General features: G+C 39.0%; 1 protein-coding gene across 1 annotated transcript in view; it reads left to right on the top strand.

The window, feature by feature from the left end:
* Positions 1-6,457: 6,457 nt before the first annotated feature.
* igf1rb (insulin-like growth factor 1b receptor) overlaps positions 6,458-19,072 on the top strand; it is a 58,026-nt gene continuing 45,411 nt past the window's right edge. The window contains exons 1-2 of the mRNA XM_085140181.1: positions 6,458-7,604; positions 16,622-17,188. Coding sequence (XP_084996307.1) covers positions 7,514-7,604; positions 16,622-17,188 — 658 coding nt within the window. The 5' untranslated portion in view covers positions 6,458-7,513. The remainder of the gene's footprint in view (positions 7,605-16,621; positions 17,189-19,072) is intronic.

Genomic DNA, 19,072 nt, shown 5'->3' with positions numbered 1-19,072 from the left:
GACAGAGGAAAAAAGGATATCACAAGCTTTAACATCATAAGCAGGACACGAGTAAGCCAAGCTGTGAAAAAGGACACACGGAAAGAAATTATTCAGGACAGAAAGTCCAAAGTCCAAAAAGCAAATGACAAAACCTCTTCAAAACCCACCTGTCTTCACAGTTTTCTCTGAGTCAGCTTCAGTGGGTACCAGAACTTTAGGAGAGGCATACGTGTTTCAAGTAAGTTCTGATTTTTTGCTGCAATGTCTTTGTATAATACTATATGCTTCTGGGACTAATGCCTGTGCACTTCTCATGCTCTGATCATCTCGAGTAGCATTCTTTAAACAAGTTGCATAAAAATCTAAACTCCTTCAAAAAAAACAAACAACAAAAGAGCTTTTTAAAATTTTTGTTGTTGAAGTTTCAATGCAGAATGTTTGAATGGGAAGTGAGGCATGTACCTCAAGGTAATCCCATTTCTTTGAGTACAGCTCAATAAACCTCCATGTTGTTTAGGGCGAGCAGGTGTCCTGGCTCAGGTGGGACTGCAGAGTATTTGTCTTCCCATAACACAAACTGAGATAATATCCTACATTTTAATTAGCTCTAGTTTGCAAGCATTAACCGATAAATCTCACGATAAACATGTAGCTAATCTTTAGAAGTATCCCTACTGAAAACCAAAGATGAATACCAGAGAGACAGTCGGCTGAAATAGTAGTTTTATTACAACAGGTTGCTCTGTGTGTAGTTCTTATTGATTGATTGCATAAAAATAAAATAGTGTATTTGTCATTTACACAATTGACCCCAGACATGTAACCTCCATAGTTCTTGTATTTACTTTTCACGTAGATATCAGTCTGAATATTAAGTAAAATACATTGAGAGGAGTGAACCTTCTGGTAAAGACTTCAACAGCAACAGAAAATTTCCTTTTTGTAGTGAAGCAGCTCAGGGAGCAGTTGAGAAGTTCTGACCTGTGGAACACAGTTAGTTGCTCAGTTCATAAAGTCTGATTTAATATATAATGAAAGCTTAAAATCAGTTTGATATCTAATAGATAGTCAGTGTGGTGTACTGAAGAAAATTCTGGGTACTGAAATTTAAATAAACTGGAGGTGGGAGGTAGGCTTTGGCTCAGACCAAAGTAGCGGGATTTATTAAGAATCCAAATTTGATGGGTGGCTTTTTTTAAGGTCAAATGAAATAAAAAAGATCTTTTGAAAAATGTCTTAACTAAAGAAAGGATGACAATGTGGTAATTTGTAAGTAAAAAACAAAGCTCAGTTAAAGATTACACGCAGGTGTTGAGTTTGAGACGTAGAATGAGGAAAATATGACACATTGTGCAAGACAATGTCCCCACCTCTACAGTATACAGTGAAAAGTAGTTTCTGCCTTCCTGTTTTAAAATTAGACAAAGATGACTCAAGTAAATACAAAGTGCTGTTTTAAAATAACTATTTCAATAATTTAGGGGGGGGGAAAAGCAATCCATACCTTCCTGGCCCTGTGTAAAAAAGTCACTGCCTCCTAAACCCAATCACTGGTTGTGCCACCCTGGGAAGCAAGAACTGCAGTCAGCATTTACGATAACTGGCAATCAGTCTTTCACATCGCCGTGGAGGACTTCTGTCCAACTCTTCTTTGCAGAATTGTTTTAATTCAGCCGTATTGGAGAGTTTTCCGGATCATGTGCTCATGTGAAAGCCTCTCAACTCCAGACTTTTACAGGGCCACTCCAAAACCTTCATTTTGGGGTTTTTTAAGCCTTCAGAAGTGGACTTGCTGGTGTCTTTCCGATCATTATCCTGCTTCTTAACCCAACTGCGCTTGCGCTTCAGGGCATGAACTGATGGCCGGACATTCTCATTTAGGATTTTCTGTCAGAGAGCAGAATTCCTGTTTCCATCAATTATGGTAAGTCATCCAGGTCATGAAACAGCAAAGCAACCCCAGACCATCACACTACCACTTATGACATCCTGTGTTAGTTTAGCCAGATATAATAGATCTTGTCAGTCTGAATATTTTTGGAATATTTTCCCAAAAGTCATGGGGATCATCAAGATGTTTTTGTCCAGTGTGAGACGAATCTTTGTGTTGTTTTGGTCAGCTGTGGGGTTTGCCTTGGACCTTTTTTATGGAAGGCATTTTTTTTCAGCCTCTTTCTTACTGCAAAATCATGAACACTGACCTAAAGAACGAAAGAAAGAAATCAGCAATGGGGCAAATATCTTTTCACAGAACTTTCTCCTTGATTCGTACTGTCCATCCCTTTGAGGCTATATGATGTACAGTATGCTGGCGCTGTGGTTCCCAGAGAGTGTGTGGGTGTTTGCCTGTGAGGGTTTACAATATCTACCCACAATAAAAATGCATTGGCTCATTAGTGTATTCCATTGTGCATACAAGTATATAATTCTGCACAGTATATTACAACTTATTTGTCACACACGCAGTCAAAGGTGCCTGACCTGCAGCTACTACTTTCACATGGGGCCAGACGCCATTCTGTACCTCAGGCCCAGACTCATCAAAATGTCACACCGCATTTCCTGTTCTGATTTCATTTCCATTAATTCTCTGTTGTACGTTTTTCATCATTAGTGCTGCAAAGCCACCCAGGCTGTTGTCTGCATATCATCTATTATTTCCCCCCTAAATTCCCTTCCTCCTGCATGAGCACAGTGGAAAACAAACAGACGCTCATTAGCATGTGTGACCCGTTGGTGGTAAACAGGCTTATTTCCACATGAGTGAAGTGCGAGAATGGATTCCACCGGGACAGTCGAGGTAGGTGGGCCCGCCGGCTGCCTTCATGGGGACTTTAATAGGGACTTAACAAATGCAAGTGGACAGGCACAACATTCTCTGGCACAGGGGGTCATGTTGGTACAGTGAGCACTTGTTAGAGGGTGACTCACTGTATTTGGACTCTTGGGTGGCCACTGATATTCACTTCATTTTTAATGTGAATTTTTTTTTCCTCCTCAGTGCTAATTGTTGGATTGTGACGGATGCTGAGTGCTGTCTGCCAGAGCTGAGGTAATGCGTGGCTTTCAAATAATGCTTCTGTGCTCTGCTCTTGAAGTGATGAAAGCGGCCTGTAATTACAGGGATAATCAAAACTGTCAGGGGCTCTTCTATGGATGGTTTTGTTTACTGTCTGCTTCTCTCACAGCATCACAAGCTGCTGGCCCTCCACTTCCTCTGGCTGGGCCTCAGACCTCAAAAGATCACAGCAGTTGTATCTGTCTGAGAATCAAATGTAAGTAAAAGTCAGTTTCATTAATGGGTTGTTTTAGAAACCTGTTCGGCTTTCCTGTACTCAGCTCATAGGGCTACAGTATAACAAAGATGCAGAACAAATCAGGTGGCTCTTTTATCATTTGTCCCTCACAGGGATTAATCTGTTCATATCAGTACAAAGTCCTGATGGGAGTGGTCGCTTTCAGGGTGCCAATGCCCCCATGCAGAGGACACCGGAGGTCCCTAAACTGTATGAAATTGATCTGAAAAACAATTATATGCTACTTTACTAATACACTGTTTGCTAGTTTTTCTTCTACTTGTCACCTGTCTACATTTTCCCTCTTAGTTATGCTGCTTTTTCAAATAGATATCAATATGTTGTCCAAGGACAGGATTATAAGGATCACAAGGTTCTACATACACTCCAGCTTCCATGTGGCATGTAAAAAAAGGCACATGTTACCTATAACTTTAAGAGGAATATGTCGGGTTCTTTTTGGGTTTTTTAAAAAAAAAAAAAGCAGTATAAAATTTTCCATTCAGTCTTTTTTGTCCCACACTCAGTTACGTCTGTTCCCCTCAAGGTGGCAGCATTTCAGTATCTTTTCATTCCTTTGTTGTTGCAGGAGATGCTACAACAGTCTCCACAAGCCATGACAGCATGATACCTTTTAGGCACAGACATTAGGCATTTAAGTGAAAGTACAGATAAGTATCTGTACTATTAAAAAAACTAATCAAAACATAATTGTGTTAAAAAAAATACTCTGATAAAAGCTGAAATACTGATTCTTTATTCAAGTAAGTGTGACAGAGCACAGGTCTGAAATTTGTTTTCGTTTTCCCCCCAAGCCAAGTCATATTAATATCATAATTAAACGATAGTAATATAAGAGAAACCTCAACTTTAATTCTAATTTTAATGGATTTACCAAGCTTGAACATCTGTTACGTAGAACATAATGTTACAGAGTGAAATTGATTATAATCAGTACACACCTAGTATAGAGCTAGTATAAACCACAAGTGAATCTGATCAGCATCATCAGCTTGACTTTGTGTGCTACCCTTAATGTGATATCACACTGACTTTGAACAACACAACTGCCCTGCACAAACTTCATTGTGGTATTGTAAACCAACCAGTGACGCCTGCACTAAACTGGCCAGCATTTTCATGCAACCTCTGTATAATAACATTAGTACACTTCAGTTTGTTTAGCAGGGTGTTTCACAATATGAAAAATAAGAAAACATAACTTGAGATATAAAGTTGTATTTTAAACAAATGCTCAAATTAACAAGAACATCACATGATATATTTAAATTTCCAGTTCATCAAATGTCACTGAGCAGTCCTTAAATTTTTAAAATAACCTCTCTTCTTCCTCTCTTGTCTTGTCTTTCATACATCTTTCTCTACCTCTGAGTGATGTTACCTCTCATTCTTTTCTCTCCCTGGGAAATGTGGCAGTTGTAGCACAAGCTAGCAGACAAATTTTGTGACAAACCGCACAGAAACAGCTATGTGAATGCCAATATTTGTTGAGCTGGTAGAAATGTTGCATTTTAAATTACCTACCACTTAAAAAAAACACGTCACTGCCTTTATGCTTAGTCCTTGGTTGTTTTTTCTTTCGCCTATCTCTTTGGACGTAATAAACATCAGTGATGCATACACTCATGTTCCCTCTATTTAGGTTTAAGTGAATTTGGTATTTCAAGGTGCGAGGTGAGAGGAAATAATGATTCCCCTGAAATGTCACAAGTCTAAAGTAATAAGCCAGTTTTGAAAATATAAGAAGTAGAGAGTCTGGATATTTGTGTTAAAATGTGTTGAGTAAGAGTAAAAAAAACTGTCAGAAAAATAGATATCTGAATTTCTATTTATATACAGTAACAAAGTACTTTGTTATTTATCACTATTGGTTTTAGAGGTTAATTTTCCACAAATTTCAACTTTTTCCATCTCTTGTTTCTAGCATTTTATTGAATAATTGGTATTAGGTATGCTAAGTAAGATCAAGTCAATTTAGGGATTTTAATTGTTGTAAAAAAACAAAAACAAAAAAACAACCCAAAACAATATTATTATTGTATTATTGTTATTGTAAAACACTAAATACCTGAGCACCATATCGCTATCTAGTAACACCTGTGCTTACATAGGTTATCATCCTATAGGAAAAGACAGATAGCATTCATAGATATGTGGAAAAATTGGTCTATACAGCTAAAGATACACAGGTGGATTTGTTTTCCCTACAGTGACCAGGTTAGTATTTTTGTTCTGTGTATTTGAACCCTTGCTTCCCCTTGTGTATTTACAAGTAACTGCTAACAGTATAACCAGTAATTAACATTTCTGAAACACGACACAACCTTTTCAGAGTAAACAGCTTGTACTTTGGAACACAAATATTATTTCCTTTGGGTACCAATGGCAGTAAGAACATGGCAGAACATGGCAGAAAAAAGCGTATGTTTTCTTCCCTTCTGATAATTTGATTCTTAATGAGGGTCAAGTGAAGACCACAGAAACAGCATGCTGTGTTCACTGTAAATGGAAATCCTCTTTAAGGTGCAAACTTAAAGTGGTAGATTTAGAAATCTTTTAGCAGGCTAAGCACTTTATGAGCTTATCTTTTGTTGCATCCTAGGGAACATGGGAAAACGGATGCTAAATGTATAAGCCAGTTAACAAGTATCATATTTGCAGTCCGAGTCCAGCCTTTGGTAAGATACCGTTTCTGTAAATTATTACATTTGTGTCATATTGCACTGTCTTGGTCACAAATTGTTGGCACGCCACTGTTAAAAAAGGGGGGTGCACTTTTGCGCACCCGCTTTACAACTACACCCCTGCAATCGTGCAGACAGACACGGTCATTGTGTTTTTTGAGCGGAAAACAATCCTGATCCTGGATCATTATCCCTGATTTCCTTCATACCTCATCATCGTAAAGGTAGTCGCTACGGCGGTGCCCCGAGAGGTGACGAGAGGTCTCACTCTGTTTACATTTTTCCATCCGATTTTTAAATAGAAGCTCCAACGAATAATTGCATCCCCTTGTAAAGCCATTTTTCTTCAGAGACCCGCTATTCCTTATAATCCCTGCTGCCGTGTTTGATGAGAATGATAGCGTAGCGAACACGCCTTGTGTGGATATTATGCACTTAAAATAATCCGATAGGGTGTGCAGTGTATGTAGTTTTACGCTTAATTCGACCAAAGATGCTCGAAACTGTTAAAAACTGAGGATTTCTCCCAATGAGCGCCACAGCAGTCACTATGGTAACTGCTCTCCATGGCGGCTAAACTGCAGTAAGAGCGACGCCCTCTTTCACCGAGGCGGAGTGATTCATCACACGATGCATATACGATCTGTACGCATGGCGCCGTGTTTACGGCTAACACGGCAGACTGCAGACTGACCGAAGGAGACTGTGTGTGTGTGTGTACCTGTGAGTTATTCCATGTAACTGCGCGAACCGCTTACTTATCTATCGACCGAGGGCGTTAGAAAACCAAAGAATTTGACCCCAACCGCAGCAAAAAGGTCAAATATTCATTTTAGCCCGCTGGTATGAAGGTGAATTACCACAACAACGCGGTGCGTGTGTGCATGATGAGCGGCTGAGGAGGAGGAGGAGGAGGAGGAGAAGAAGGAGGCTGCGGTCTGAAGCCAGATTTTATCCTGGATATTTCGAAACAAACGCCGTGTCGTTTACTTAACGGGGCACTGTACAAGTGGAATATGTTACTGTATGCCCCAATCAATCTCGGTCCATCCCAATTTTAGGGGAGGTTTGACCCGTTTTCTGCCTCCTGAGGATCCTCCAGCAACAGCAGCGGGACGGCGAACGGTTTTTCCTCCAGATATGGAGTGTGAAGATGCGGATTACAGAGGAATCCCCGCCGCTAGTTTAGATACAGTGGTCTTATACTCTCCAGTGCGGCGCTATCCAAGAGAAGAATAACTATGAATACATATTTTCTGACCTCGGGACTAAATCGGTGATATCGCTCTCTCTCTATTTTTTTTAATTTTATTTTTTTTGGAGCACGACTGGACTCCCGTTAGGAAACGTGAGAGTGCAATCCTGCTAGCCTGTTTGTAGTAGCTATTAGCTCCATTAGCCGGCTAACAGCTAAAAGGTGCTGGCTGGAGCTTAAAAGGCGTTTTGATAACTCTGACTGGGTTTTCCCCACGTTTCCTTCCCACAGCATATTTATTTACAGGATTTAAAGTGTGATTCACTCATTCGGGGATGAGGTCTCGAAAGGAAAGGAGCCGCTTGACCTTGTTTTGGGGTCTGATGCTGGGTCTTTCGTCCTGCCTCCGGCCCGCCACCGCAGAAAGTAAGTAAAGCCTCTCTACGCTACTACACACACGGGCAAACTGTGTTTTTCCATGCTTCGTTAGTGTTCAAACACGAGGAAAAGGGTCATTTTGTTAACCCGAAAAACTGTGTTTTACTGTAAATATTGCACATGTAATACTGCACTGTGTAAGCAGTGTTTTTTCCGCTATTTGCACATTATTTTTATGCATTTAAAGTGAAAAACAGGTGTGTTGTTACTAGAAACGAAAAAAAAAAAAGGAATGTCACTTATGGTTTCACTATAGATTTGCATTATTTGGGTCTAATAGATCATGATTTACTTTTCTACATTCGATTTGCGGTGTATATATTTATTTATCTTAAGTTGTTTTATTTATTTTAATTTCAAAATGGGATTTTAAGTCACTGAGAGATTTTTGGGGGCTTTCTACATATGTAAGCTAGTTTGTTATGTCGAATTTATTTTAGAGGCAATTTTCCAACTTTGGAATAACTAAACTTTATCTTGTTCTATCTGACACTTATCTTATTGCATGGAATTTGCGCTTTACACCTTGAAATATTTTTATGAGACAAAAGGAAATATAATTTTAACTCTTGGTGAAAACTTTTTGTGTGTGTGTGTGATTATAATAGATCGTTTTAATATTATACTTGGCTTTTCTAACTACATAACAAGCATGAGTCAGCGTTACGACTATTCATTTAGTTTGTTTTTAAATACATCGCTGTGACTCATAGCATGATGAATCAGAACAGAGTGGAGGTATGCCAATATAAAACCCCATCAAAAAAGTGGGATATTAGGAATTTTAAAATGTAATTTTTTGAGTTTAGTTTGACCCTAAAATTGAGAAATAATATTTTCACATTCAGGTAAGAAAAACAAACAAGATCTCACCTTTTATATAGCTTATCATATATCACATTTAGAGGATAAAAAGAAGCAGCACACCCAAGCATTTATTTCCTGTAAACATATTATATTTCGTTAACGTTTCAAGTTTTCCAGGAAAACGGCGTCCGCCTGAAACTGACTTGGTTAAACACGGCCCTTACATTCAGTTAGGCAATGTTTTGTGTGCATGTTATTCACAATATAGGTTGTAATTTTTAGTAATGTACCCTCGGGGCTGAGTGAAACTAATGCAGGTTTTTTGTTTTTTCCCTCTCGCTGTACAGTCATTTATTCTTCTTTGTCAAACAAACCTGGGGATACCTTGACCTTGGAAATGCTTTCATGAATACCAGACACAAATCATTTGAGCGACAAGAGGCCACAGATAAGAATATTAGAATATTGTGGGGTCTTTTTTTATTATATTTTTTAATGAAAAGTTGATAGCACTTTAAGGAGCGCTAATCAGACTGCATGGATTTTTCGCAATAAATAAAACTCGGTTGAGCACATAAACCTTACGACTTCTGTCAGCTTGTAAACCTTTTAATCTGATGCAGTTAAATCGTCTATAAATTTATATTCCTACATTTCTTTTTTTATGTGTTGCCATCTGAAACGTTTCCATGTTTCCAGCTAAACTGTAAACTGGGCTTCCCGATTCATCCCATTCATGGTGACGTGCTGGGGAGGGCTGGGTTAGGTGGGTTTTTAACCAGGGTCTGGGTTTTAAAATAGAACAAGCCAAAGTACATTCACAAGCAACACAGACCAAGTTCTGTTGATTGGAAAGACTGAGGAGCTTGTGAACTGTGTGTTATGGGGTTTTGGTTACAGGACAAACCTGAGAGCTGCAGAGAGGTTCTCCCATCGAAGTCCTGCATTTATTCTTACTCTGGTGTGGAGCTGTGTAAAGGTTCCTTGTGTGGCTTAACTTTGAGCCTTTTTACTGATTTACAGTATCAGATGGCACTGAAGTTCATCTGGCATGAAGGGTGTACTATGAAGCAAGTTCTGCATAGCAGGGCTTTCTTTGTGTTAGCTAGTTTGACAGAATCTAAAAACCCAGTTGGAGATAACAGGTATAATGTTTTTGGTTATCCTAAACCTCCTACTTCAAACTCTGTGCATGTTCACATAAAGAAGGTGTGTTCGATGTCTTGTTCAGTCATTTAAGCCAATCAGAAATTATAAGGGAAAAAGGTTATAAAAAAAACTCAGCAGTGGGATATTTAAATAAATCAGAGGCAGATCCGACATTAGGAAGAGCGCAATCATAAATCTTGTGAATTCATGCATAAATATATTTATTTTTACATTCAGAGGGCTCTGGGTTCTGGATTTTAATGTCTAATGAGAAAGCTGCAAATTAGCACTCAAACTTTAAAATTGATCCAGTTAAATGACAGTCAGGTCTGAAGTGGATTTCAGGTTACTGCCTTTGCTTAGGTGTTTGGTTTTTGCAATATGAAGGATTTTGGATATGGTGTGCTTGCACACAGTTGTGCATAAAACAAAAGCACACAGCCTGACGGTGATGACAGGTAGATGAGACAGGTGATGATTGAAAAGTGGGTTTGGACAGGAAAGAGGATGAAAGCAGAGTAGAAAGAAATGCAAATAAATAAAAAACAAACAAACATGCGAAGCACTGACAGTCTGACAATATAACCAGAAGTTGTAACTTATGATGTAACTGGAATCTTCTGTTAACACTACGCTGTAACCTGTCAGAGTCATTGTTGGCATTTGTCAGGTGCATGTCAGGTTATGTGGAAGTTTATGCATTGGGTCAAGAGGGGTTTCTGATTTGTCGTAAGTTATTTCCCAGGCATAATTCAAGCATAATGGATACGTGGAAATCACTTTAGTTGCCAAATTATTTGTTATATCCTACAAATAGATCGATTCATTTTTTTTCCTGTGTTCTGTTGGCTGCAATTCCAGGTGTGTAAAACAGACTTAAAAGCAGCAGATTAATATCACACATAACATTTATTTTCTGTATCATCAGCTTAGTGCATGTAAATTCCTATTACTGCTCCATTTTGCACTGCTGTACCTTTTCTGCAGTGCTTCTTTATGTGATAATAATTAGACACGGCTCAAAAGGTTGCATATAATGTATTCTTTGAATGAACAGAATAGATTGTCCGTATCACACTTAGAGCATGCTAAAGATTAAAAGTAAGGGTGAAAAGGTGGTGCTTTCAGCTGATGTTAAACCAGAACTCTGAACAAGGCTATGTGCTAGGCATTAGTTACTAACCAGGTAAAAAGAGAGCCATAAAAACGAAATAAAATAATATACATAAAACTCTGATTTTAAGCTTGACATACCTTTGCAACACCTTAATCTTAATTGGTAGCACACCGCTCTGATTAAGTCCTGCTGAAGACGGAGCTTTTACATTAACCCAAACAAGTTTTATCTGTCACCGGTGATCTCTTTCCTAAAGCTTTCCATCACGTTTCTTCTCACCTTGCCTCTCATGTGGAAAAGTATTTATGACTACGCTTGCCCCTCAGGCAGTCTGTCACTAACGGGACGGAAACGAGGAGTAAACAGACTTGCTGCAGTCTAGTGGCAGCGTTTGAAGCACCAGCTCAGAGGCCTGTATTGCTTCCTATTTCTTGTCTCATGGAGCTTCTAGTGGATTTCCTCTGATTGTCTGTGGACAGTCTGGATGCTGCAGGCGGCTCGGAAAAGGTTATCAAAAGTAAATATGTGATCTGGAAGCTCATCAGAGCTGCAGAGATAGGCTTGTGTACTCAGCTGTTTAAAATCTGTCAGTGTGGAAGGAGAGGGAGGGGGAGTTATTAAGCTGCTACACCTGCTATTGGTATTTTCACTTAGCCGATGCGCACAACATACATTTTGATCACGAGCTTTTGTTTTTCACAAGCGGGATGGGAGCAGTTCCCATGAAAGATGGCTTTGCTGGTGCTGCAGTGAGGCCACAGAGGGTGAACTGATGAGGCTGCCTGTGGTGATGTAACGTCACCAGGCAGTGTGTCTTTTTACAGTCCTGGGTGTTGGAAGTGTATTAGCAGGTATGCGGCTCACTGAAGCCTGCTGACAAGTAGATTACAGAGAAAGACATAACGATCATGCAGCACGCTTCCTGCTCTAAATCACACCAAGGGCTCTCAAGCCCTGCCTAGAGAGGTCTTAAACTCTACACACTAAGGGAAGCACAGTGTTTCCACTAAAACTGGAAGATAAAGAAAATAGTTTCTAAACTTAAAGTAAAAAGAATATCTATCAGATTGTCATAGATGGTATATGTCCGTCAAATAAGTTGACAGGGTTGGTGCCTTTACCGGTACTGTACATCGACCAGTCTTGTGTACATGTGCAGTAAACCACCACAGATTTTTCCTGCATTAAAAAGGAGGTTTTGACCTCAGCTCAGTATAATTTTTTAAGTGGGGTTTAATTTACATAAGCTTTAATAAATTTGTATTCATCAAATGGCTGAAAATATGAAATGCAGACTCTTTGCCTTATATGTGGACCAATCATAATGACTGTGATAGATAAGAGCTAAAAATAGGGGTTATAAAAATTAACATTGTAACTGATGAAAAGCTGAACTACAACTGAAACATTTTCAAACAATAAAAAGGAAGCCAGCTACTCAAACTAACTGAAACAGAACTAAAAATCACAATTAAAGAAAAAAAAATCTAATTCAGTTCAGGTATTTACTTTAGCTCACAGAAACCTCCAGCTCCGTGTGTAGCTCATGGTTTGTATCCAGGAGATGTTGGTTTCACTTGTACCCTTGTATTGGCAAGTCTTTTGTAAACGTCACGTAGGATGACATTGTCACTAATATATTTTCCAACATATTTTGGAAAGCTTAATAATCCAAAGTGAAAAGTACTCTTTTTTTTTTTCTGTCTTTTTTTTTTAAATTAGCAGGAATATTACCCATCTTTATCAACAAGTAGTTGGCTTACAGTTGGAGGGAAGTAACGCTCTTGCTCTGATTTTATCACTTGCCTGCAGTTTGCATTGTGATGGTGTCATACAATGATTTTAATGACCTCTGAGCATTTGTTCAGTTGAGGAATTAAAAATCCAGAAAATCCATATTTTCTTGGATCTGGTTTCATTGCAAAGTTTTTCAATTTTGGGTGATTTCAATTTTAAATACATGTCCTCATTCAAAGGTAAAGGATTACTTATTGTCAGAGTAAAACCTGGAACACTGTGTTATTGCAGCGTTGCCAATATTACATTATTCTATGCCACTAAACTGCATTGAGTGGTTTGGGAAGACATTCTGCCAGCAGAAAGGTTCATGGTGTTCTTTTCTAAATTAAACTTTGTTCCACCTCAATAGGAGCGAAGAAACACCACATATGTTTTGTAGAGTTCTATATTTTGGTATCGGCGGTACTGTCTGTAACTGATCCTGTGACATTTTGCAGAGAGCCATTTGCTGGGGTTATTTATTCAGTATCACTTTGTAGCGCACCGTCTGTCTACTCTTTATGATAATCATACATAAAACATGATTTGTTAGAAAACTGAAGGGATGTTTAAAATGAAACAATGCATTTGTTATAGCTATACCTTTGCTTTTATGGTAGATTACAAAAAACAGAACGACACAAAACTCTCCTTTCTAGTCTTAAGTAGCACCAGACCTAATGTTTAACCACAAAATGTATTAACTCAGAAAACAATAGTTCTTTTTCTGGGAATGTACAATCTCCCCCTCTCAGTGTTGCTTTCGTACAGTAAAACTTTATAGACCAGCAGTAAAGTAAGTAGCAGTGTGACAACCTGTTAGCTGGTTGGTGTGAGTTTTCCATGACTCAGTGCCCTCCAGCTTTTTGAAGTCTAAATCCTCCTCACAGTGATGTGTGATAATGGCCTCCGCGTTTCTGTGGGTGCTGTGGGGCTTGAGGCTAAGTATTGTGCACACAAAGTGAGAGGAAAAGTTGGAAAGGCAAAATCAGTCTACCGATCATCACCTGTTTTGCCAAACTATACCTCATGCTGGTTCGGTTTTATTCCACATAGATTTCAGCACAGTGCCTCTTTTAAATCCTTCACTTTGTAGTTTGTTTGGTTTAGAGGTTGTCTTTGTCTAAAAAGAATCAACCCACTGACCGCCTCAGTAAATAAAATACTTCTCAAGAGGTTAAAAAGAAAACAAATGTGAACAAATCTATTTTTAGACTGAACATAAAAGTACATAAATGCATGTTTTTGCAATTAGTTCTCATCAGAGGGGCTGGCAGCTGTCCTTTGTTGTCTGTGCTTTGATCAAAAGCCCTAACATTTCACTTCTGCCCTTGGCAAATACTTCTAATGTTATAATACTTTTAATGTAGTTCACTACATCTTAGTGTATGTAGTGAATACTAAAGGGCGAGACATGGATCATGGCTTTTAGGGGGTTAGAGGCATTAGGGATCCATCTTTGTTTTAGAGCTAAATGACACTTGTTGGGAAACTTTTGTCAAAGGCTAACAAGCTAAGGGGAACTTGCACTATTCTCTTATGCACTACAGCTCTGTGTGCTCTACTTTATCCCTCTCCCCTCTCACATACACAAGGTGAAACTACTTGAGAAACTGGTAAGGACGCATATGAGTCCAAAATGCATTAAATGCTGTGACACCACACTGAAATTAAACAAGGACACACAAATTAGGTAAAAAATGGGGTGACCCAGAAGACAATGGTGAAGGAAACTGATCACTGGATGGATTGCCATTATTGTCAGTGTGCCCTCAGAGGATATAACCTGTTACTCTTATCTCCTCTTTTTCCTACAAGTTCCATGCTCACTCCCCGTTTTGTTCAGATGACAGAATGTTTGCGTCACCAAGATGTATCTAGAAGTTGTAAAAGCTTTCTATAGGTGCACCTGAGGAAGGGTAATTAGCAGTTGCTAAAGGTCGTTGCTTTCAGCTGCTCTTGAATGAGTTGTTGGTTAGTTGTCATCTTCAGCTTGTGTGGAAAATGTGCACGTCTCACAAGGAGTTTGAGAGACAGTTGTACATCCCACTGACATCAATTAGTCCTTCTTCTATTGCCTTCACATAAAATATAAAAATGTCTAGATAAATAAACCTTATATGGAAAGATACCAATGCATTTAAATAAAAAAAGACTGTGTGACTGTGTGTATAGTGGGAAAGGGGCATTGTATACCCAGATGATTGCCAAGAAAAAGAACAGAAGTACAAAGGATGCCCAGTTTGTCATTAGTCACGCTAACTTCACCACCTTGGCTCACCTACTTCTAGCGCCCTACTTCATGTACTCATGGGTAGGACCACATCATCCTTGAACTCAATCTTCAAGTTTCTAGATGTACCTTGCACAACATACTCAACTCACACATGTTGACCAAAGGTTTCCACAAACTGTCACATCTCATCTCAGGAAGCATTAAAAGTGGCAATAAATGCCTATAAAAGTATTTAAAACTGCCTTTTTGTAGTAATTTCTTGCTACTTTAGGTTTTATTTTATTTCATTTCACTTTTATTAAACAAGGAATTCTCTTGAAATTAAAATCTGTTGGTCAAGGTACAGCTGGCCAAGAAGGAACACCATTACAAAATTATGGATTATAAAATCCGTACACCTTGAATGCACATTCACAGACAAGGTAAAGTCATAGTACAAAATACAAAGTCCACTGTGCAACACACAGTGTTGCAGATGGAAATGATGACATATTTTTGCAGCTGATTAAAAAAATCTTGAAAGTCATAAACATTATAACTGCTAAATACAGGTTTTTGGCATTGTCATCATGATTCTGTTGGTCTGAAGCACAGCTTCACCTCGTGTAGTTCCAGACTCTTGTTTCATGAAGAGTTATGTTACTACAGTACTTGTAAAACCTTGTCATCATTAATTATGTCCTTTGTTTGACAAGTTATTTTTATCACATAATGTATTTGATCAACTAACACGGTGTACATGTTTTATGTACGATGTCTTTTATAGTCGAATAGTTTCTAACCCTTTGATGTTGATGCGTTACGAAGGGTTGATAAAAACATACAGCAAAACTAAATACTGCAAGTGTAACAACAGTCTCAAAGCAGAGCAATCAAAACTTTATTGCACTGTTAACCTAAGCTTGGATCGAACGTGACTCAAGTGTTTACTTTGTCACACCATGTTAAGTTGCCATTGAAATGAGAGCTGCAAGGCAAACACGTTCTGTCAGCAACAGCACGGCTCAAATGTACTGTCAATATTTAAAAAATGTACTGGATAAACCTTTAGGTATCGCTATTGCAGAGCTGGAAACCACTGATATTCTTAACAGCTATTTATTGCTAAGAGTGGGTCCATGAGTTATGAAATCTCCATCATTTTTAAACAAGGTTTTGTTGTCTAGCTTCTAAAGATCAGGCAGGACGGTTTTGATTTAGCCGAGAATGCAATTGTAAAGACGAAATTGTTCTGGTTCCTGACCAGAACTTTAAATTAAAGGACACAATACAGCTTTAGTTGCAACTGTGGCTTCTGCTAAATATTCTTTAAAAAAAGAAGCTGGGATAAAAGTTGCTTTTTTTTTTTTTTTTTTTTTTTTTTTTTGCATTAATTCTGACACAAACCTCATTTTCTATCTTGTTATAATCAGATGAACCTCTTTGCATCTCTCAGCAGTGCCTTTTTGTCCTTGAAAGCCCAGAGTCACTCCCAGTGTAGTTTTGACCTGGTCAACTATATCTATTTGAAGACGTAAAACTCGCAATGTTTCTGTAGGTTAAGTTATGGAAAGACTTAAAGGTTGTTGAAGTTCCGTTTTTCTCTAGATGGCTCAGCTGCTCTGATTACTAAGAGATGTTTTCATGGTTCAGACTGGGACAACCACCTCACTCATGTTTTTCATTTGATTCATATTTAACATTCAAGGAAATTCCCTGCAATAAGATTCATATTTTTCACAATTTTGTTATTGGCATGATGGTAAAATAATAAATAATCAAAAATACTGGGATCATGCCTTTTGCTGCAGTTGAGCAGCTGTATTATATAGCAGTGAAATACCTGAGGTGTTACATATTTACTTTTCGATGTAACTGATACTGACCTATGTTTTATTTTGGGGTTTTTTTGTTTTTGTTTTTTCTCCTCCCCTGCAGTCTGTGGACCCAACATTGATATTGGCAATGACATCACTGAATTCAGGCGTCTGGAGAACTGCACAGTGGTGGAGGGCTACTTGCAGATCCTCCTCATTGGTGACAAAAACAACAACATCAACAACCAGGAAGTCTTCCGCTCCCTCAGCTTCCCCAAGCTGACCATGATCACAGACTACCTGCTGCTATTCCGGGTATCCGGCCTGGACAGTCTGAGCACGCTCTTTCCCAACCTCACTGTCATTCATGGTCGTAACCTCTTCTACAACTACGCCCTGGTGATTTTCGAGATGACCAGCCTGAAGGACATCGGCCTGTACAACCTGAGGAACATCACCCGTGGAGCCATCCGTATTGAGAAAAACCCTGAGCTCTGTTACCTGGACTCCATCGACTGGTCCCTCATCATGGATGCAGAATTCAACAATTACATTGCTGGAAACAAGCAGTCGAAGGAGTGCAGTGATGTTTGCCCAGGTATCATGGAGAACAACCCCCAGTGCAGCAAGACCATGTTCAACAACAATTATAACTACCGTTGCTGGAACTCCAATCATTGCCAAAAAGGTAAGGAAAGTGTTACAGACTAAAGCTTATCAGGGATTTAAAATGTAAATATCATCTGGGCAGCCTTTGGTCTGATTTGTGTAGATTTGAATTTACCAACCTGTCTGTTTAACTGCTTTATTGTATTTTGACGTAAGGAAGGAGGAAAGCTGGGAGGATGTTTTTATGCAAGATTAACTTGTCTGCAGATCTTTGCATTACAATTTCCCAGATGTTTATCTGCAGAGCTCAACAGTGGCATCATTTTTGGCTCAGCCCATGGTTTTGTTGTGTAAGGTTTAGGAACTACTAGTCTGTCTAATGCTAACGTATACTTGCTTGTTTACAAAAATATGTTTTTAAATGTTTCCAAAAAGAAACGGTAGCTCACATATCGCAGTCAGATGTTTTGTATGGTCCAGTAGTTCTCACCTGCCTTAAAAAATTAAAACACTAGGTGAAGGAGTAAATGTTACAGAGCTTAATTAAACCGCTCCGGTTACGATGAGTGCGAAGGCGGCCTTTAATTTTGTGTTTACGACTGCAGCGTTTTAGATGACTTGTTTTGCTGGTGCTTTTCAGACGATGTGTTTTGGCTGACTGTGTGCGTGTGTGTCTGTCTGAATTGTTTCCCTGGTGACTGGCGCCTTGCTGCAGACTCAGCATGTTGATGTTTTCTGCCTTGTGACATAGAACTGTCGCTGGGCTCGCTTGGACTGTAAGCATGTCTGTATACATGCGCGCACACACGGTAATGATCATCAAACGCATTTACAGCACATACAGAGATATAGACACATAAACAGGTAAATTACATATGCAGATATCTCTGACAAGCACATCTACGCATGGCCTGCTTCGTGAGTCGTTGGATTGACAGCGTGTGGGCATGATGGGAAAGAAATCAGAAGGTGAACTGAGCTGGAGGAGGATGTGTCGGATGGATGAATGGATGGATGTGGATGGAGGAGGTGTTAGGTGGATGAGAATAATGCTTACTGTTTGTCATTCCTCTTGAGAAATGGACAGTCTTTGTCTAGAGACTTTTCCTCTGCTTGCATTAGACACAAGGAGAAAGTACAAGATAATTTTATCATTCAGTACTTTATGAATGATGACCTAGAAAATTTACCACAAGCAATCTGTCTAAAGTTGTGTCTTGCAGGAAGGCCATGTGCCGCCCCACCTGCTGCTTCATGAAGTCAGCAACTTTTTTGTCTTAGTATACCAGTTGCACAGTCAGCTAGGAGATCAAGTGTCGCGCTGTACAGAAACAATAAGGTTTCTTCCGATAAAAGCCCATCTTTCTGTCTTCACTCGGAGATAGTAATATTGTTTTTCAAGGGGCAGAGGAAGATGAAGGACAGTAGATTAAGTTCACTGATGAACATTGGCACTGGGTAATATTTTATACATCAAGTCTGCGCTCATTCAACAATGCCATGTTTGTTTTATTGCATCAATGTATTAGTAAATGTACTAGGAATCCAGTTTCTTAAATTTGAATGTTTTGAATTTGTGCTTATTCAGAGATGTTGTGATTAAGGACTTGAATCCTTATTTTAAAGATTAAGTTAAAATTTCGTCTTTGTCTTCTTGGCTTAAAAGCCAGAATATATAACAACTATAAATGTCCCAGAATGTCACAATGACTGCACAAATTACATTGTATTTGTGGAGACAGTGGGAAAACTGATAATGACAATTTATAGTAATGCAGTAATCGGCTGTCTCTCAACTAAGTCCAGTGCTTTAAACTGCAGCGGTAGTCTTTGTTCTGGTCAGGCACATGAACCAGTTCTCCAACCTTTCTAGTTGAAGGAGCTATCGTCACCAGCTGCAGTGCACATTTCTCCAGCCACTAAAGGAGAGACACTCTGGAGCTGCCTGCACATAATGCTCACT

This window comes from Neolamprologus multifasciatus, chromosome 1 (assembly GCF_963576455.1).
Source record: "Neolamprologus multifasciatus chromosome 1, fNeoMul1.2, whole genome shotgun sequence".
In the NCBI taxonomy this organism is placed as follows: Eukaryota; Metazoa; Chordata; class Actinopteri; order Cichliformes; family Cichlidae; genus Neolamprologus; species Neolamprologus multifasciatus.
This window is presented reverse-complemented; position numbering and strand designations above follow the sequence as displayed.